At 65.5% G+C, this 20,162-nt stretch overlaps 1 protein-coding gene across 1 annotated transcript in view; it reads left to right on the forward strand.

Moving 5' to 3' along the window:
* The window catches only part of Plxna1 (plexin A1), a 47,979-nt gene extending 29,979 nt beyond the window's left edge, over positions 1-18,000 (forward strand). The window contains exons 16-31 of the mRNA XM_042680020.1: positions 37-130; positions 386-625; positions 709-852; positions 1,088-1,322; positions 2,875-3,017; positions 3,984-4,240; positions 4,652-4,718; positions 10,816-10,962; positions 11,063-11,222; positions 11,856-11,959; positions 12,201-12,297; positions 12,603-12,793; positions 12,904-13,073; positions 13,841-14,053; positions 14,138-14,288; positions 15,154-18,000. Of these exons, the coding sequence (XP_042535954.1) occupies positions 37-130; positions 386-625; positions 709-852; positions 1,088-1,322; positions 2,875-3,017; positions 3,984-4,240; positions 4,652-4,718; positions 10,816-10,962; positions 11,063-11,222; positions 11,856-11,959; positions 12,201-12,297; positions 12,603-12,793; positions 12,904-13,073; positions 13,841-14,053; positions 14,138-14,288; positions 15,154-15,249 (2,509 nt within the window). The 3' untranslated portion in view covers positions 15,250-18,000. The remainder of the gene's footprint in view (positions 1-36; positions 131-385; positions 626-708; positions 853-1,087; positions 1,323-2,874; positions 3,018-3,983; positions 4,241-4,651; positions 4,719-10,815; positions 10,963-11,062; positions 11,223-11,855; positions 11,960-12,200; positions 12,298-12,602; positions 12,794-12,903; positions 13,074-13,840; positions 14,054-14,137; positions 14,289-15,153) is intronic.
* Positions 18,001-20,162: the final 2,162 nt, after the last annotated feature.

Consider the following 20,162-nt stretch of genomic DNA (forward strand, 5'->3'; position numbering starts at 1 on the left):
GCCCAGCAGCCCACTGACCCCCGCTCACTCCTCTAGTGGTGGGACCCTGCTGACGGTCACGGGCACCAATCTGGCCACCGTCCGTGAACCCCGGATCCGGGCCAAGTATGGAGGTGTTGAGAGGGAGAATGTAAGTCCGTGCCCTCTGCCCCCTGCTCTGCTCAGCCCTGCTGTCTACCTGGGTCTCTGTCTCCCTACGGTGCCAGTCCTGGCCTACCCGGCAGGTCTGTTCTCCCACTGTGGGGTGGATTTCAGGGAGGTGCCCGGCCGGCGCCCGCGCAGCCATCCCCGGGGCAGGGCTCTGTCTCGCGAGCTCCGGGGGCGGGGGGGGGGGGGCGCTGCGGGGCTCTGTGAGTCCGGCCCAGCACCCTGCCGTCTGTCGCAGAGCTGCATGGTGTACAATGACACCACCATGGTGTGCCGGGCCCCATCTGTGGACAACCCCACGCGCAGCCCGCCCGAGCTGGGGGAGCGGCCGGACGAGCTGGGCTTCGTCATGGACAACGTGCGCGCCCTGCTCGTGCTCAACTCTTCCTCCTTCCTCTACTACCCCGACCCGGTGCTAGAGCCGCTCAGCCCCACCGGCCTCCTGGAGCTCAAGCCCAGCTCTCCCCTCATCCTCAAGGTGGGTCCCGGCCGGGGCAGGTGGGGAAGCAGGCCGGGCGGGGAGACCTGGACCGGCCCTCAGCTCATCTGCACCCCGTGCAGGGTCGGAACCTGCTGCCACCGGCACCTGGCAACTCCCGGCTCAACTACACGGTGCTCATTGGCTCTACCCCGTGTGTCCTCACTGTGTCGGAGACGCAGCTGCTGTGCGAGTCGCCCAACCTCACGGGACAGCACAAGGTCACGGTGCGTGCCTGGTCCACACCCACCTGGGGGCAGAGCCCAGGAGACTCCGGTGCCCTGCTCCGCTCCAGCCTGGCCTGCCCAACCACCAGCTCCTCTCCAGACCTTCAGCCCCCCGCCCCACGGCCCCTGCCCCCCCTTTCTGCCCCGTGGGTGCCCCGATGCCTACAAGCGGGCTGTACAGTGGGCTCCGGCGCCCAGTGAGTGCGGCTCCTGATGCGCTGTGCCCGCCCGGCAGGTGCGAGCAGGCGGCTTTGAGTTCTCCCCCGGGATGCTGCAGATGTACTCAGACAGCCTGCTCACGCTGCCCGCCATTGTGGGCATCGGCGGGGGCGGGGGCCTCCTGCTGCTGGTCATCGTGGCCGTCCTGATCGCCTACAAGCGCAAGTCTCGCGATGCCGACCGCACCCTCAAGCGGCTGCAGCTGCAGATGGACAACCTGGAGTCCCGAGTGGCACTCGAGTGCAAGGAAGGTGTGTGGGGTCCGGCAGGGTGCTCCGCCCCCGCCCCCTCTCCCTGCCCCTTCCCTCCCCGCCTCCGTCCCCCGCCCCCCGCGGCCCCCCCCGCTGAGGCTCAGCGCCCATGCTCCCTGAGCGCTGTCACGTGCCAGGGGTGGCGGACACCTGTTGAGGTCTGCAGAACTAGGCGAGACTCACAGCCTAGCCCGTTGTGAGATGGGATCGGTAGCTCAGTCCCTGTCTGCAGAATGGGCGGAGGCCACATTCCTGGGTGACAGGCCGTGGAGTAGGTTCCATGGTGGCTGGAGCACTCCGATGGCCGCACTGGGTCCCCTGCCTCCCCATTCTCAGGCTTGAGCTCTTGGCAGCCCCAGCCTAACGGGGGGATACCCCAAGGGCAGGTGGAGACAGGGCCCAGAGACTGGGGTGGGCTCTGGGCAGCCAAGACACAGGTGTACAGGCCGTGGACTTGAGTGCTGAGCAGTAGCGGAGAGTGGAGCCAGGAGCCAGGGCTCCCTGAGTGTGCCAGCACGCGCCGCCACCCCCAGCCGCTCAGCTCCTCAGAGGCGTCGCATGCTAGGGTTGCTAGTCCCTGCCCAAAAGCTCAGGAGTCTCCTGACTCCATTCTGTGCCCCAGGGCTGTGGATCTCCTGGACTCCAGTCCATGCCCCGGGGCTGTGGGGTACGGATGGCTGGGGTGCTGGGTAGGCAGGAGTTAGGCGGTGTAGCCAACGGGGAGGCGGGCGGCCTAGGACAGAGGCCCGGGTGGCACAGCACCCATGGGCCGTTAGGATGGGGCCGCTCCTGGATTTGTGTCAGGCTGGAGGCAGCGGACAGTCAGTGGGCGTCAGGCTGGCCCTGGGTGGTGTGGCGAGGCCTTAGGCTGGGCCTGGGTGCTGTGGGTCCACGGCTCGTGGCCTGCCCCTGCTGGGCGCCTCTCAGCCCAGCAGAGGAGGCGGTGGGAGGCAGACTGTGAGGCCTGTGAGAAGCAGATGTCCTGTAAGCTTACAGAACAGCGCCACGGCTGGCATTTACCGGGTTAACAGCCGGGGGCTTGGGGGCAGGGGCACGGGCGAGGTGCTCCCGTGGGCTGTGTGGAGTTGGGGGCTCAGGGCCTGTTGTACTTAGGATGTCCCTTAGTCCTGGTCAGACCCGAATATCTAGTGGTGATTCAGGGCCAGGTGCAGCGGTCCTGTGCACGTGACAGGTGTCTGCCTGGGGCTGGGAGCGCGGGGAGCCCCTGCGGCTGCTGGCCGGGACGTCTGCTGCCCACATCCCTTCTGGGGGTGGGGGGGCCAGCGCCTACCCCGTACGTGTTTCCCCCTCATGGCTGTGGTCAAAGCAGGAGGCACAGCCCACCATCATCTCTGCTCTGGTCTGGATGACAGCCGGGTGAGGGGCTTCATCCACATCAGGACTGAGGACACAGGGGCACCAGGCAGCAGAGTGGTTTCCACTCAAAAGACCAGGGCCAGAGGGACTAGAATTTGGTCCTGGCAGACAGTTGTGGGCAGGGACGGGCTGGGCATGAGGAGGGGTCTTGACCTTGGCCCCTGCCGGTCCACAGCCTTTGCAGAGCTGCAGACAGACATCCACGAGCTGACGAGCGACCTGGACGGGGCCGGCATCCCGTTCCTGGACTACCGCACGTACGCCATGCGGGTGCTCTTCCCCGGGATTGAGGACCACCCTGTGCTCAAGGAGATGGAGGTAGGGTGCGGGCCTCGACCTGTGGGGAGCCGGGAACGCCCAGGACCCCGGGGCTCAGCTGGTAGATGCTGGCAGCGGATCCAGGAGGAGCCATTGTGGGCGGGGCGCCCGGGGCGGGCGGGGCGGGGCGGGCTTCCTGCTTCAGCCCCACATTCTCCGAGGGCACAGGCAGGCTTACCAGCCATGTCCAGCCTGGGTTCCAAGCATTTCCTCAGTAGCTGGGCCGTGCATCCTGCCTCTTTTCTGGGCACACCCGCCGCTCACCTTTGCTGTTTTTTTCGGGACATCCCTGTGTGGCGTGGGGGAGGGGAGGCGCTCAGCTGGACTTGGGCTGTGCGTGAACAGCAGCCACGCTCAGGTTGTTGAGAGTGAGCCTAGAAGTGGGTGCACAAGGCCTCAGGGCCCCTCTGGCCCACGCAGTCAGCCCCGGCCACAGACGGCCCATGCTCGGCAGGCTGCGCCGCCTCTGCCGCCCGATGCACCCCCGCGGGTCCGCTGCGGCATGGACGCTCCCCCGCGTCTGAGGGCCTTGCTGTCACTCTGGCCTAGGCCCTGGTCTGCTTTGGGTGCTTCTCCCTGCCTTTCCATGCCCTGAACTTGATGCATGGCGGCGCGCAGCCTCTGTGTGTCATGTATGCTGTCACATGGGCTGTCTGTCTGCTCTGGGAGGAGAGTGTTGTGTTGGGAGGCACCAGTCAGAGGTCCTGACACAGAGAAGTGGCAGAGCAGGCCCTCTTCCCTCAGAGTGCTCTGCTCCTCAGCTGCAGTTGGCTTCGTGGGGCAGCGTTCTGGCTTCCAGGATTCATTTATTCTGCTGAGGACTGTGAGGCTGGGACTGGCTGCCGGGGCTGTGCAGCCGGGGTGCTGTGGCACCGTTACCTGGGCCTGCCGTCTGTCCCTGCCCTGCCCTGCTGGCCCGGCCTCGCGCTGCCCACCCCGCGGTCTGAGCACGCCCGTGTGCCCCAGGTGCAGGCCAACGTGGAGAAGTCACTGACGCTCTTCGGGCAGCTGCTGACCAAGAAGCACTTCCTGCTGACCTTCATCCGCACGCTGGAGGCCCAGCGCAGCTTCTCCATGCGTGACCGTGGGAATGTGGCCTCGCTCATCATGACCGCCCTGCAGGGCGAGATGGAGTACGCCACAGGCGTGCTCAAGCAGCTGCTGTCCGACCTCATCGAGAAGAACCTGGAGAGCAAGAACCACCCCAAGCTGCTCCTGCGCCGGTGAGCCAGCGGGGGGGGCCCAGCGGGGGGAGAGGGGGACCGGGCCTGTGGGTAGGGGGAAGGCCTAGGCCTCCCCTGCAGACAGCCATCAGTGCTGCCTGGGGGACGGGGGGGGGAGGGGGGATGGGGGGGTGGGGAGTGGGACGGGGGGGGTGGGGAGGGGGACGTGGGGGGGGTCGCTGGGCCCTGTGCGCCTCCACTTCCCCGCCACCAGCAACCGCCAGTGGTACCGTCTGGGCCCGCGCGGTTGTACTTCAGGCTTGGAGTACAGGTTGTACTCCGAGTCCTCAACGCCCCCAGAGAAGCCTGTGCCTGCTGCCCTGGGCTGCGGGGCGAGGGCCAGCTGGGCCTGCGGGGGCCCTGGTGGCAAGGACAACACCATCGCTGTGTCTGCTGCCCTGCAACTTACAGGACCGAATCCGTGGCTGAGAAGATGCTCACCAACTGGTTCACCTTCCTCCTGTACAAGTTCCTCAAGGTGGGCACTGCTGCCTGGGGGTGGGGGAGAACCGGACAGCCGTGGTCTCAGCTGAGCTGCCTGGGCCAGGCCGCCACAAGGGCCCCGACCCTCCTCCCCACCTCCCCTCCTCCCCTTCCCACCTCCTCACCTCCCTCCTCCCCCTCCTCCCCTCCTCCCCTCCTCCCCTTCTTCCCTCCTCCCTGCTTCTCCTTCCCGCCTCCCCACCTCCCCTCCTCCTCTCCTCCACTCCTCCCCTCCCCCCTCCTCCCTTCCTCCCCACCTCCCCTCCTCCCCTCCTCCCCTTCTTCCCTCCTCCCTGCTTCTCCTCCTCCCTGCTTCCCCTCCTTCCCACCTCCCCACCTCCCCTCCTCCCCGCCTCCCCTCCTCCCCGCCTCCCCTCCTCCCCGCCTCCCCTCCTCCCCGCCTCTCCTCCTCCCCTCCTCCCCTCCTCCTCTCTTCCTCATCTCCCCTGTGCAGCCCTCGGCAGACATTTCTGTCCAGACCAAGGGCCTGGCCTGGTGTCTGCCTGCAGGACTTGATCACTGCTGTGCCAGGTACCTGGGACTGGCCACCAGGCTCAGGGTAGCAGCTGGACAGGACTCCCAATGGCCCTGGCCCCTCTGGGGAGTCTCAGGGCTCCCGTGTGCTAGCCGTGAGTGGGGAGGGGGCACTGGCTTCCTCTGCCATCTCTGGAGCCCAGGTGACCGCACCAGCCACACTCAGAGCAGAGGAGGGAAGGGCCGGCAGCGCAGGTTCCTCTTGGCTGCGAGCCCGCGCTGTCCATGGTGAGCGGTGCACCGCTCAGAGCGTGGCTGGCTGGCAGGTGGTCCGTGTCCCCCCCCCCCCAGGTGAGGCCGTGCAAACGTGTGCCTAGGACATGTCCAGCAGGGTGGTGGCCACCAGCGCGACTGGTGCTGTGGCTGTAGCCCGGGACCGCCTCCCTGCTGCCGCCCTCAGCAGGCCGCTGCCGGGGGCTGGCTGGCCTCGTGGAGCACACGGGTCTGTGCACGGAGCGGGTCCCTGGCAGGGCCCCAGGACTGCTGGGAGAAGATGGGGTGGGGCTGCGGGGAGGAGGTGAAGTGGAGGCGGGCCAGGGCCAGGCCCCTGTGCCTCCTCAGAGGGGCGGATGTGGATCTGGCAGTCCCAGGCCCTCGACCGGTTGCCCAGTAAATGCCGCTGCCATTGCTCCAGACCTGCAGCAGAGAGCACAGTTGCATTCCTGTGAAATGCATGGCTCTGTGCAGACGGCCATGCACTTCCACAGGTGTTAACTGGCTCCTGTGAAATGCACGGCTCTGTGCAGACGGCCATGCACTTCCACAGGCGTTAACTGGGGCTCTGAACCCAAGGCAGCCGCGCCGCGCGGGGTTAAACGGCACCAGCAGCTGGTGTGTGCTGTCCCCGCTGACCCCCGTTCTCCACGCCCCCAGCAGCGGGATGCACTTCAGTGCATCTTGGCCAAGGGCCGGCATTGGGTCTGTGCCTGTCTTGTGCCAAGCAGCGGGAGACGGGCCTGCCTCCGAGGCCAGCAGGGCGTCTCGGGCAGCCGGGCCGTGCGGCAGGCCAGGGGTTACTTGGGGCCGGGCTGTCTCATGGGAAAGAGCTGTGTCTACGGAAGCTGAGGCTGTGAGGGGAGGGGGAGGAAGAGGAGGGAGCGACAGGGAGGAGGGCCGAGGAGCACAGTGGCTGAGCTGACCCCGTCTGCCCTCTAGGTCACCAGGGTCCCAGGAAAGAGGTGGGCTGATCGGAGCTCCAAGCGTACTCCGCCTCCGCCTCCTGTGCTGGTGCGCTGCCCGCCGTGCACGTGGAGGTGGCCACACGGGCCTCGCTTCTCTGCAGGGGACGCACTCCTGGTGGTTGATTTCCTCCCTCCCTCCCTCCCCATCTCCGTTCCCCTCCCCCGGCCAGGACCAGGCCTTGAACGGGCTCTTAAGCTAAGCGCTTGCTCATCACTCTGCCTTGTGAACCAAGTCTCTAGTTCAGTTGGGTTTCTTTGGTGCTTCATTGGAGGTAGAGTTTTGGATTTTTCTGCCCTGCTGCCAGTGCCGCCTTTAGGCCATGCAGTGTCCTTGAGAGCCGGTGAGGTTTGTGTGAGACGGCGAGCAGGCGCAGAGGCTTCTGGCTTAGGGAGGGTCTGCCCGACAGCTCTCAGCTCTCGCACGGTGCCCAGAGACGCGCGTCCACCAGGAACTGCACTGACGCTTGAGTGTGGGTCTTTCTCAGCCTGGTGAGAGCAGCGGTCCTGTCTGGAGAGGGGGCAGGGCAGAGCAGCGGGCCGTGGCTCCCGGTCAGCCATGAGGTCACGGCAGTGGGCTCGCCAGCTCGCCGAGCTGTGGTGTTCACGAGGCTTTCTACTGCAGGCGTGGCCTGTGTGCCTCAGCCTCACCGTGCAGGCACCGCCATGCAGTCCCAGATCCCGCACGGTCTAGAGCCCCGGTCTGCCCCCGCTGAGCTCCCGCACTCTCCCCAGGCCCCTGGCCTCACGCGCGTTCTGCCCGTCCCTCGTTACTCTGAGGGCTCCTGTAGGTGGAGTGAGCTAGTGTGTGTTCCTGTGACTGGTGAACAGCCACGTGTCCTTCAGCAGAGGGGATGGGCGGCGGTGGTAGTCCCCGCGCCATGCTTTGCTGTCCTGGGCTTCCGTTCAGAACGGGCATTCTCACCGGAAGTCGTACGAGTGAGCCACTCGTGTTTCAAATTGCGCATCAGGCTGAGCAGCATGTGGAGCGTTGCTCTGGTCCGGACTGACCGGTGTCTGCGCTGTACGGGCTCCTGCAGTGCCCGCCCGGGGGCAGTGGCCTGCCCAGCAGAGGCCGCGCAGGGCCCCCTTCCTCTAAAAGGAAGAGGAAAGAAGGAAGCCGAGCGCTGAGGCCAAGGCTGCCGCAAGAACAAATCTGTCTGAGATTGTGAAGAAGAAAAGGAAATCTGTTGTAGTCTTGCGGACACATAGGACTGTAAACGTTTCGGCAAAGTTGGCGGTAAAGCCAGAGTAATCTGGAAAGGGTTAGGTTTGCAGGCAGTGACACAGACTTACCGTTCTCATTGATGGAGACGGCCCACGCGGCACTGGGCTGAAAGGAGAGATGGCTCACTTGCTTACGAACGGCCTGGACGGCCAGGAAGAGGCTGTGGGCTGAGACCCCCCAGCGTGGGGCTGCTGCTGCCTCAGCCAGGAAGGAAGGAGGGAGCTCTGGCCTGGCCTGCAGCGTGGTGAGCACGGGGCCGCTGTTCTCAGCTCCATCGTCTTCTTCCCTCGAAAAGGCACCATGTCTCATCTTGGCGCACATAACCACCCCCGAGGGGAGCATGAAGAGGCGGGCCTGCCTGTCCCCAGCGGCCCGGCCGGGCCGCGCGCGCTCCGGTCTCTGAATCGCAGGCAGACATCTGTAAATAGAATTATTTTTGTTTAACAAAAGTTGTTTGAGATGAGGTCTTGCTGATTGTCCAGTCTGGTCCAGAAGTCCTGAGCAATCCTCCTGACTCGGTCTCCATGAAGTTGCTGACACTTGTAGGTGTGGACTACTGGGGTTTTGTTTCTTTGGTGTGTGTGTGTGTGTGTGCATGTGTGCATGTGTGTACGTGTGTCCTGGGGCTTGAAATCAGAGGCTGGTCACTGTTTCTTAGCTTTCTAGCTCAAGTCTAGTGTTCTACCACTTGAGCCACAGCTCTACTTAACAGCTTCTTGGTGATTAATGTAGGTAAAGTCTCGCTTTCCTGTCATCTTCAGATTCAGTCTCCTAGTGGCGAGGCTTGCAGGCGTGGGCCACTGGTGCGCTGTTGGTATTTAGAAGGAGCTCTGGTTCTGAGCCTTGGTTCTTGGTCGTGCCACGCGTGTTGCTTTGTACCTCACCCTGGGTGGAGCAGAGCCCCCCTTCGTGAAGGCACGGGAGTTGGCCCTGCTTTCGGGACGTGCATGGTGCTCTGTGTGCGGCGAGTGCTGCGGGTGGTGTCTGCTGACCCGCGCCTCCCTCGGCGCTCTGTGTGCGCTGTCTGTGCTGGTCACGTTCCTGTTGCAGTGGCTTCCCGAGGAGTGAGAACACAGAAGGGCAGCACGGGCTTATTCTGTACCGTAGGACGTCTCACCCTACAGCAAGGGCTGTAGCTCTTGGGGAGCCTCACAGGTGTGGGGGCGCTGGTCTCTGTCATGGTGGCCAATGGGCGGGCACACACTGGTCGCTTGTGGCTTGGTTGTCTTTGTAGGTTGGACATTGTCTCCTGTGTTGATTGCCCACATTTTCCTTTTTTGTGCTGGTCCTAGGGCTCGAGCTTACACTGTCCCTGAGCCTTTGTGCTCAAGGCTGGCACTCTGCCACTTAAGCCACAGCTTCACTTCTGGCCTCTTTTTTTTTTTTTTTGGTGGTTAATTGAAATTAAGAGTTCAACCCGCAACCCTCAGATCTCAGCCTCCTGAGTAGCTAGGGTTACAGGTGTGAGCCACCGGCGCCCGGCTTTTATTTTTCTTCTTTAATGCCAAACTTGGAAACAGATTTTTTTTTATCCTTTACACACACACTTTCTAGGGATATTTCTTTCCGTATAGCGCTTGTTAACACCAGCTTGTCTCTTACGGTGGTGGCGTTAACTGAGGGTGGAGTTGCTCTCCTTTGCCTCTCCTCCTCCCCTCCTCCTCTCGCCATTCGCTCAAACTCCCTGGGCAGTTCCTGCACGCTCCGCTGGACCGCCCTTCCTCCCCTCCTTCCCTAGCACGACCGGAAGCCCACCTGCATGGGGGAAGGGGTCGGTCTTTGATGGAGAGGGGAAGGGGTCGGGCTTCAGTGGAGAGGGGAAGGGGTCGGGCTTCAGTGGAGAGGGGAAGGGTTGGGCTTCAGTGGCCTTTGGTCTGGACCTCCTGGACTGTGTATGGGCTGTGGCTCTTCGTTATCTTGGGCGGTCTGGTGGAGGTCGAGGCTGGCCGGGGGGGGGGGGGGGGCAGCAGCTGGGTCGGGAGCGAGCTGTCTGAGCCCCTGGCGTGGGGCGCGGCCCAGGCAGTGCTCACTCTGGCTTTCAGAGGCTGGGGCTGCATTCCTTTGCCCCTGCCACGTCCAGGCCCAGGAGCCCTGGCAGGCAGGCTGCTATCCTGAGAAACCCCGGCAGACTCTTCCTCCTCTGGTGAGAAGGCGTTTGCAGCAAGACCCTCCGCACCCCTCCTGGCTGACTTGGCGAAGCCTGTTTGCTGGGCGTGCGCGTTGTTGTTGGGTGCTTGTGACTTGGCGAGGCCTGTTTGCCGGGCGTGCGTGTTGTTGTTAGGTGCTGTGGCCCTTCCTTAGCCGCTGTCTGTGTAATTACTGCAGACGCTAACGAGGCTCCGGGCGCCTGGGCCCCAGCAGAGCCGCTGCTGGGGCTGATGAGGCAGGGCTGCCCGACGCCCCGCCCCAGCCCAGGGCTTCCCACCTGAACGGCCTGGGACCCCGGCCCGGGCCCAGTGGGGACTCTGCGGGTACTGCCACCCTTGGAGGCCGGCAGAACCGGTCTGAGCCCAGCCAGCTGGCTCTCCTCAGCTTGCTGAAATGACATGACTCAACAGTTGCCCGGGATGGCTTTTCAAGCTTTCAATGGATCAGCAAATGTTCGGGACCCTGTCCCGGGCGGGCAGGCGTGGCGTGGGTGAGCCGGTGCTCCAGGCTCCCACCCCGGAGGAGGAGGAGGAGGAGGGGGAGGGCGGCCTGGCTGTGTGGACAGCAGTTGCGGAGGCCCGGCGGTAGCCCGGGGCTCATGGCTGCCTCGTGTGGAGCAGACGGGTGGGAAGCAGCCCTCACCCCGCGGTCCGGGCCTTGTAGCATGTGGCTGTGCGCACTGTGCCCTCAGCTGATGAGCCTGTTGGAGGGTGGCATGGAAAGTTCTGGAATCACATCCCGTTTGGCTGGCGGTAGTCACATCTAGCCCCCCACAGCCAGTGGTGGGGGCCTTCTGGGTGCTGTTCAGAGCGCCGCGGGCTGCGGCGGGTGAGGCGGGGTGCCGAGGCTGGCCACGGCGGGCACAGGTCCTGGGAGACCGCCCTCAGGACTGGGGTGCTGTGTCCGTGAGGGCTGCTGTCCCTGGCTCGCGTCCCGGGAGGACTGGGCCGCGCACGGGCCCCCGGCTTGGGAGCAGCCGCCGGCTCACGCACTGCCGCCTGCAGGAGTGTGCTGGAGAGCCGCTCTTCATGCTGTACTGCGCCATCAAGCAGCAGATGGAGAAGGGACCCATCGACGCCATCACGGGCGAGGCTCGCTACTCTCTGAGCGAGGACAAGCTCATCCGGCAGCAGATCGACTACAAGACTCTGGTGAGCGGGCTGGGCCGGCCGGCCGCCCTGTGCTGGGCACGCCCGAGGAGCAGGCTGGAGAGTGGGCAGTGGGGCTGACGTAGCCCCCTTTCCCCCGCAGACCCTGAACTGCGTGAACCCTGAGAATGAGAATGCACCCGAGGTGCCCGTGAAGGGCCTGAACTGCGACACGGTGACGCAGGTCAAGGAGAAGCTGCTGGACGCCGTGTACAAGGGGGTGCCCTACTCCCAGCGGCCCAAGGCCGGGGACATGGACCTGGGTGAGGCCCCGGGCTGACGGGAAGTGGCATTGCGGCCACGCTGCAGGCTGAGTGGCCGGCAGGCCAGTGTGTGCTGACGGGGGAGTGGGACGTGCTGGGGAGCCAGTCTCAAGCCTCCCGGGGCCCCGGCAAGGCCTGGAGAGGCCACAGTGGGGCAGAGAGGGGTCTGGGGTCCTCAGGTGCGGGGGAGGGGGCAGGTGGAAGAGCTCCAGAAAAGAGGCACACTGAGCTGCCCTGGTCGCAGGGAGGCTGGGCTGTTGGAGCCATGGGTCTCCGGCCTCGGCCAGCTAGATGAGGGCTGTAGGAGGCCCCGGAGGGGCTGTGCAGCAGAACCCTGGGGTCCTGTCTGTGGTGCAGCTGAGGGCCTGGGCCAGGGCTGTTGGTGGAGGGGTCTAGGCTGAGGGGCAGCGTCTGGAACCCAGCCCTGAGCCAGAGCAAGGCCAGGATGAACGCCAGGGGCAGGGCCTGCTGCTGAGCGAGGGGTCGGGGCCGACCCTGCGGGGCCAGCACGCAGCAGCTGTTCCCGCCGCCCTCCCCGCTTCCCGCGCTGAGCGAGAGTGGGCCCGCAGGGCTGTGTGGGGGAGCTGGGCCGGCAGTGGGGTCCGGCCCGCCTCCAGCACACTACCCCCGCAGAGTGGCGCCAGGGCCGCATGGCGCGCATCATCCTGCAGGACGAGGACGTCACCACCAAGATCGACAACGACTGGAAGAGGCTGAACACGCTCGCCCACTACCAGGTGCCCGCCCGTCCTGGCCCGGCTCCACACGGGTCCCCTGCCCTCGGGCACCACTGGGCCGGCCCAGGACGGTGCCACGCGTCTGGAGGGGAGGCCTGGGCTGCGGGCGATTTCCCCGCCCAGCCTCAGACACAGCACCTCCAGGCACAGCGCCCGGGTGTCACTTGGTCTCCAGCAGGCGATGGATCGGGCCTCTTGGTAGCATCCTGGTAGTCATGGGTCCCTGCTTCTCTGCCCATAGGTGACAGACGGGTCATCAGTGGCCCTGGTGCCCAAGCAGACGTCTGCCTACAACATCTCCAACTCCTCGACTTTCACCAAGTCCCTCAGCAGATACGGTAGGGGCCCGGAGCTCCAGGGCAGGGGCCCAATTCTGGAGGCTGTGCCTCTCCCTATAGCCTGCCCCTGAATTCTCTGTGCAGACCCCAACTGCCTCCTACCAGCCCCTTGGGGCTGTGCTATCGTCCCAGCTTCATACCAGGACAGGAGGGGCTCGGGCAAGGCGGGGGGGCAGGTCCAGGATGAGGTTCAGGTAGGCACCTGGTGGGGCCACAGCCCAGGACTGGTTCAAGCAGGGGCCCACCGGGGCCTGGCGGAGCCGCTGGCCAGGACGGCTCTGGGGCTGACAGACCCCTCCCTGCAGAGAGCATGCTGCGCACGGCCAGCAGCCCCGACAGCCTGCGCTCCCGCACGCCCATGATCACACCCGACCTGGAGAGCGGCACCAAGCTCTGGCACCTGGTGAAGAACCACGACCACCTGGACCAGCGGGAGGGCGACCGGGGCAGCAAGATGGTCTCGGAGATCTACTTGACACGGCTGCTGGCCACCAAGGTGAGTGTGGCCGGCGGGGCCGGGGGCCAGGCTGAGGGCCGGCCCGCCGCGCCCGGCTGCGTGTGCCGCGCGGCCGCTGAGCCCAGGCGCTGCCTTGCCTGCCGCTGCAGGGCACGCTGCAGAAGTTTGTGGACGACCTCTTCGAGACCATCTTCAGCACCGCACACCGGGGCTCCGCGCTGCCGCTCGCCATCAAGTACATGTTTGACTTCCTGGACGAGCAGGCGGACAAGCACCAGATCCACGACTCTGACGTGCGCCACACCTGGAAGAGCAACTGGTACGGGGGGGGGGGGCAGGGGGGCGGGGAGGGCTGGCTGCCCATCGTGTGGGGCACAGCACTGGCTCACATGTGTGGCACTTACAGTCAGGAGCCCTTGTGCCTTGGGCTTCCCTTCTGGCATGTTCCTGGGCGGCCCTGGCCACCTCTGCCTTTCCAGGACTCTGCAGTGCTGCCTGCTGGGAGGGGTGCCCGGTGCTCCTGTCCGGGCAGGGAGGGCAGAGCTGCCATGGGCAGCCCCGGCTGGTCAGGGTGGCCTGCCCAGGAGCTCTGACACATGGGTGCTCTTGATTCGTGCTGCCCAGACAGCTGTGTCACTGGCCTTACACGGCCCCTGAGTTCTTGGCACCATGTGCCTGGGCGGCCGGTCTGCTTCCAGTGCTATCTCCACGATGCTGTGTGTGGCTGGAGGCTCAGCGGTGGCCTTCTGCGGTGGGTGCAGAGGTGGGGGCTGGGCCTCTGCATGGAGCTGAGGTGGGTCCCGCTCTGGAGCAGGGTGTGGGCCACGCAGGCAGGCTGCAGGGGGCAGGGATGGGGGCTGAGCGCCTCCCGGCCTGCCGGCCACACACGCCTGCTTACCTGGATGTGCTCTGCGAGAGGCACGCCGGAGGGAGGGAGGGGAGGGGAGGGGAGGGCACCTTCCTGAGAGGCCCTACCCACTGTGGGCCTTGACTTCCCCGCTGGCCACGGTCAGGAGAGTTGTCAGGGGCAGCCTGTTCAGAAGGACACAGCCCAGTGGGCTCAGCTGACCGTGCTCCCGCCCACAGTCTACCCCTGCGCTTCTGGGTGAATGTGATCAAGAACCCGCAGTTCGTGTTCGACATCCACAAGAACAGTATCACGGACGCCTGCCTGTCGGTGGTGGCCCAGACCTTTATGGACTCCTGCTCCACCTCTGAGCACAAGCTGGGCAAGGACTCGCCCTCCAACAAGCTGCTCTACGCCAAGGACATCCCCAACTACAAGAGCTGGGTGGAGAGGTGGGCCGCTCGCTGCGGCCGGCAGAGGGGCGGGCGGGCCGGCGGAGCTGGGGTCTGACCCACACCCCGCATCTTCTCTGGCAGGTACTACGCTGACATCGCCAAGATGCCCGCCATCAGCGACCAGGACATGAGCGCGTACCTGGCAGAGCAGTCCCGGCTGCACCTGAGCCAGTTCAACAGCATGAGCGCCCTGCACGAGATCTACTCGTACATCGCCAAGTACAAGGATGAGGTGCGTCCTGGCCCAGGCCGGACACCATCCACGCCCAGCTCCTCCCCTGGCTCTCCCGGCGTCCCTGGCTGTCTTCCTGCCTCTGCCCCGGGCGCTGTAGGACCCAGTGGGGCCATGGAAGGTCCCTGCTAGCTGAGCAGAGCGGGCCGGCCGGGGTGGGAGGTCTGGAAGGATGGAGGTGTGGGCAGTGGCCGGGCGCCAGGCGCCGGGATGACCCGGGACGGGGCAGGCTGTCCCCAGCGGGCAGGCTCGGCCGGGGCCGTTTCCCTGAGCAAGTCGGCCATTGCAGTCTGAGGCGGGACTGGCGGGCCCACTTGCCGATTCGGAGCCGCTGAGGCAGGGTTGTACCCGTGCGGTTCTGGGCCCCTGAGATGAGGGTCAGAATGACCAGCCGGGAACAGAGTTAGGCCTTGAGATCAGGTTCTAGGTTTGAAAGCTGTGGAGCTGTGGGTTCTGGAAGGTTCTGGGACCAAGTTGGAAGTGAAAGTTCTCAGCCCAGGAGAAGGGCCTTGGAGCAGAGGCAGCAGGGACAGGAGGGGCAGCCTAAGCCCCGCCCAGCCCGTGCTCCCGCAGCCAGAGCTGGGCTGGGCTGGGCAGGTTGGGGGAGGGGGGGCTGGGCTGGCTGGCGGCCTCTGGGGCCGGGAGGGAGGTGGAGGCGGCGAGGACCTCTGTGCACAGAGGTCCGGGTCAGAGCCCAGGACGGGAGGTAGCGACCGCATGTGAGGCCCGGGTGTCCGGCTTGGGGAGCCCCTTTCCACAGCGTGGGGCGTGAGGACCAGGCCTCTGGGGTCTTCCCTGTTGACACATCGTGGCACGGTGTCTGGCCCACACTCGGCAGCCCTGAGCCCTGACCTCCGCCCCACAGATCCTGGTGGCCCTGGAGAAGGATGAGCAGGCACGGCGGCAGCGGCTCCGGAGCAAGCTGGAGCAGGTGGTGGACACAATGGCGCTGAGCAGCTGAGAGCCCCAGCAGCCTCCCACTGGAGGCCCGGCGTAAGGGCAGACGGCCTCCCCGCCCCGCGGAGCGCCAGGCAGGGCCCCCGTGGCCTCTCCACCCCTGTCCCAGGGCCCTGGTGCCGGCCTGGCCGCCTCCCTGCCCGGCGGCCGTGGCGGGAGAGGGTGGCGGTCTCCGCAGAGCTCAGAGGCCCGGCAGTGGCTGGCCCGTCCCTGGAGCATCGCGGCCCCTGCCTCCCCAGCTCACCCGCGGGCAGCGTGAGGGTCCAGGGCCTGGCTGGCAGCAGAGGGAGAGGTGAAATGCCCACGGCTGGGCCGGCCAGCTGCGGCCTGGGCCGCGCCCCGGCCTCCCGTCGGCACCTGTGCCAGCGCTCGGCCATCACCCTGAGATTCACCGCGTGCTCCGCGCGCCGGGGCCAGCATGCCACGTCCACCGGGGGAAAGGCTGCTCCTCCCGTGGAGGGTGCAGATGCCACTCCCCAGAGACTGGTGGGTGGACTGGGCAGCCCCTCTGTCCTCAGGGCTGTGCCTCTGGGGGCCCCCGGGTCACAGAGCGCATGTTCCCCTTATTTATTCCCTCGCCGCCTGCCCCCGATGCAGCCCTGTGCTGCCCACAGAGCTGGCCGGCTGCCTGCCCCGTCCTCTCCCCGGCCCTTCCCTTCTGTCTCTGTCCTCTCCTCTTCCTCCTCTCTGTCTCCTCCTGATCGCCACCTCTGTCCCACGTGGCTTGCTGTCTGGCTTCTCAGTGGCTTCCAGGCCCCTCCGGAACAGTGCGACTTAGGGGGTCGTTTTTGGTTAAAGGGGAACAAGAAATCCTGCTGTACTCCGGCCGAGGGGCAGGGCCTCTCGGGCACTCCCTGGATTCACGTGGACCACAAACGGCAGCCATAACCCAAGGGGCTGGAGATGGGCTGCTGACCACCCTCGCCCTCTGTGAGCAAAGAACAGATTTTTAATGAAACCCGAAACTCCTGTACATATATATATATGTGTGTGTATATATATGTGTGTATATACATGTGTGGCTCTGGCATCATCTCCAGCCCCAGTGGGGCCCTGTACAGCTACTAGAGGAGAGGACGCTGCAGCGCAGAGCAGACCAAGCGGAGGGCACGCGGGTGCGGCGGGGGAGGAGCGGCCGCCCCGCCCAGCCCCGGCTTCCGCCCTGCGCAGGGCCCGTGGATTTGCATGATCGTGCTAGAGTTTAGTCTGGGTTGATCTTTTTCAAACTGCAAGTGTTGAATACTAGAGGTGGTTAGACCCTTTTTTATGTTTTTTAAATTAATCGGTAATCACTTGTCAAAGCAAACAAGTGGCTCTTCCCCTTTTCCAGGTCACTTTTTCAATGGTACTCAATCTTCTCAATGGGCTTTGAGGGACAGCTAACTGGCCAGCCTTGGGATCTGGCCCCTGTAAGCGGTGTGGGTCCGAGGGGGCGTCCGAGGTCAGCCTAGAGCTGCTCCCGCACGGGGTTGGTGTGAGATCGGTGAACTTCGGACTCAGGGAGTTCCTGCTCTGGGCGCTGCGTGGCCTGTCCCCAGGGTCCCGCGGGCGTCCAGCGCCCGGGCTCCGCAGCCTGGGAGCGGGCTGGTCTCTGCAGCCCCTGGTGTGGCCTGGGACCCCTGTGTGCCCCCTCACGTCTCTAGGCTGGGACTGGGTAGAGCCTCCGTTTCCCCCAAAGTCTTCCCTGGATGCTGGCTTCGAGTTGAAGCCCCCGTTCTTCCAGCTCTGCCTCGGCCACGCAGCAGCCTCTGGGCTCCCGAATCACTTCAGAACCCTCCCTGCCCCCTCTCAGGCCTCCACAGAGAAGGGTGGCCTCCTTTAGCCCTGGCAGCTGCCCTGTCCGCGTGGTGATGCTGGGCAGGGGCGGTGGGTGCCCGCCCAGCCTAAGCAGCCCCACAGGGCATCTGTCTGAAGCACTTTAGCATCCTGTTTACATGTGAGTTGATCCAGCCACCGCTGCCCGGCTCCCGCTGCACCCGCCTGGGCCTGGGCTTGTGTGTCCTCACCCTGTCCTCCTGGCCCAGGTACCCTGCAGGCTGGGACAACACTGGATGGCCTCCGGCTTGTGTTTCTTGGGGGCTGGGCATGAGCGTGTTGTGCTCCAGGTGGTAAGACGCCGTGGGCCCCTAGCAGCCCCGGGGTCCCCGGCCCACCTGGCACAGCAGAGCTCTGCTGCCGCCTGCAGCCTTAGGCCCCGCCCCTTGGAGTCCCTCCTACCCGACCTGCTGTGCCCCAGCACCCAGCTCAGGCCTGGGCCTTGGTCTGGACACTCGGCCTTGAGACCTCGGGCCTACTCTGCCGCCCCACCTGCCTGGCCTGCCCTTTGGCCTGAGGAGCAGCGTGGGGAACAGAAGAGGAGCCCGGGGTGCCCAGGACACAGCCTTGAGTCCCAGGCATGGGCCAGTGCCCCCAGGCCTCTCTGGTCCCCCTGCCAAGGGTCTCCGGTGCCCCTGCCCGGATCTGACGGCTCATGTTGGTGCTACACAAGCTAGAATAGATATATTTAGAGAGAGAGGATGATATTTTTAAGACAAAGGCCACCGTTAGCTTTCCTTTAACTCTATAGAACCCCCAAAAGAAGAACGGCCCTTGGACGGTCTGAGTGGACCGAGTGTGGCCAGGTCCCGCTGGAGGCCAGAGCTGCCCGGGTCCAGCCTGCAGAGTGTACATACACGGCTATTTCATATTTTACTGTTCTTCAGATTTAGTACTTGTAAATAAACACACATTAAGGAGAGATTAAACATTTTTGCTACATGCTGGCTGTGCGTCTTGCTTGCTGGGAGGTGTGGCGGCGGCTGGGACGGCCCGCAGCTCCCGCTCAGTGGGCAGCGGTCAGCTGTGGCCCCCGTGGCACTGGACTCGTGGGTGGCTGCGGCTGTGACCATGTTGCAGCAGACCCGGGTGACAGGTCTCCGTCCTGGGCAGAGGCCCTGGTGGTGGCATGCGCAGAGCCACGCACCGCTGCGTGGGAAGGTAGAGCCGCGGCCTGAGCCTCGGTCAGGGGCGGCAGGAGCTGGCGGTGAACAAGCTTGGGTGTCCAGGCTGCGGTGCTGGGGTCCCCTGGAAGTGGGCCCTGGGCGGGGGGTGCCTGGGGGTCGGCCTCGGCCTCGCTGCCCGTGGGGCATCGCGCAGCCTCTCCTGGCTTGTGGCTTTTGCTGTGGTTCCACTGCGGCGGGTGGGCTGTGGCCCCCTGGGTCCCCGGGGTGCACGCCCCCTGGCAGGCCTGGCCAGGACGGTCCTGGGTGGCTGGCGCTGCCCCGGCAGGATGGGGTGTCCAGGCTGCACTGTCTGCACACGGCCCAGGGCCACCTGGATGTTGGGAGGGAGGCCAGGGCCCCGGGAGGGCTGCGTGTCTCCACCCGCCTGGCCTAGGTCTGACAGCAGCCCATAAATCATCGTGTTTCCTGCGGCAGCCGGGGCTGCTGTTACTAAAAAGAAGTGCGCGTAATCACCACAGAGTTGCGTGGGAAACAAGTTCAGAGAATGTGGCCCTGTTTGGGGGTGATGCGGCCTGTGCTGGGGCTCAGTGCACCCACCCCAGCTTTCCAGCATAATCAGCCCTGCCTCAATTACCCTCGTTAAGGAAGTCCTTGAAGGCTTTGGCCGCCGCCGCCTGAGCCCAGGGGCCTCGCAGAGCCGCAATCAGCTCCCCAGCACCCAGGCGATGAGACGTGATTGAGCCGGAGCCGGATCTGATTGCTGCACGCGCAGCGCGGCTCCTCGGCACCAAAACAGCCCTCCGAGCTGCCGTGAGCAGAGCAGCGGTGACAGACAGCCGCGGGGCCTCGGGGCGCCCCAGGCTGCACAAGGACAGAACCTAGGCCCGGCCCCGGCGGGCGGAGGCGGGTGCCATGGGCCTGTCCAGCAGTGGAACCCCGGGCAGCATGGGAGCCAGTGCCACGTGGGCCAGAGGGAGGGGGAGAGCTTTGTCACACTGGACTCAAGGCCTGAGGAACACAAAAGCCGGACAGCCGCTCTGAACCCCCGGGCAGCGGGCAGCCAAGCCCTCACCTGAACCCCCGGGCAGCGGGCAGCCAAGCCCTCACCTGGCCTTGGAGCCAGCCTTGCAGGGGGCCCACCAGGGTGCAGCATGTGGGGGTCAGCGTGCACCTCAGAGGACGGGCCGGTCTGAAAGCATCTTCTGGTGGTCTGAGCTCGCGCCAGCCTGAGCGTCACCACCACCTGGCACTGCGGTTTGAGAGGCCTGATATTCACATGATGGCTCGCTCAGCTGCCCCGGATCTGAACTCACACCCGGTGCCCGGTGGCGGGGCGGCTCCCCTCCCTTGCCAGCCAGCTCCCGCCGTGGAGCCCCAGCCCCACAAGCCAGGTCTGGAGGCCGGGCCAGGCCGGGCCGCTCAGCCAGGGGCTGAGCAGGCCAGTCCTCCTCCCAGACAGCCCCTCCGGCCTGGGCCTGGTGGTGGCTTTTTCTACCTCATTCCTGTCTTTACAGTTTCCTGGGGAGGTGTGTGCGTGCATGCGTGTGTGTATGCGTGTGTGCGTGTGCGTGCTGCGTGTGCGTGCGCGCATGCGTGTGCGTGTGTGCATGTGAATCTTTGTGACAGGAGACGCTGGGCACCAGGCAGCGGGCGGATGAGGCAGGGGCAGTGGAGAGGTCTGTGTCCACACCACAGGGGTTAACGGCCGCACAGCTGTCTGCCATCTCTTCCCTGGGTGCTATCCATGCTCCACTGCTGAACACCCCCATCTTCACAGGGCCCCGCAGCCTGCACCCCCCAGCCTGGCATGCACCACCCCTCCCCCGGCTCCCCCCCTCAGCCCGACCTGTACCCCCCTTCCCCCAGCCCAGCCTGCACCCCCCCTTCTTCCTGCTCCCCCTCAGCCCAGCCTGCTCCCCCCCCAGCCTGGCCTGAGCCCCCCTCCCCCCAGCCTGGCCTGCACTCCCCTCCCCCT

The sequence above is a fragment of the Dipodomys spectabilis genome, unplaced genomic scaffold (genome assembly GCF_019054845.1).
Source record: "Dipodomys spectabilis isolate Male_0828 unplaced genomic scaffold, ASM1905484v1 ptg000054l, whole genome shotgun sequence".
Taxonomy (NCBI): Eukaryota; Metazoa; Chordata; class Mammalia; order Rodentia; family Heteromyidae; genus Dipodomys; species Dipodomys spectabilis.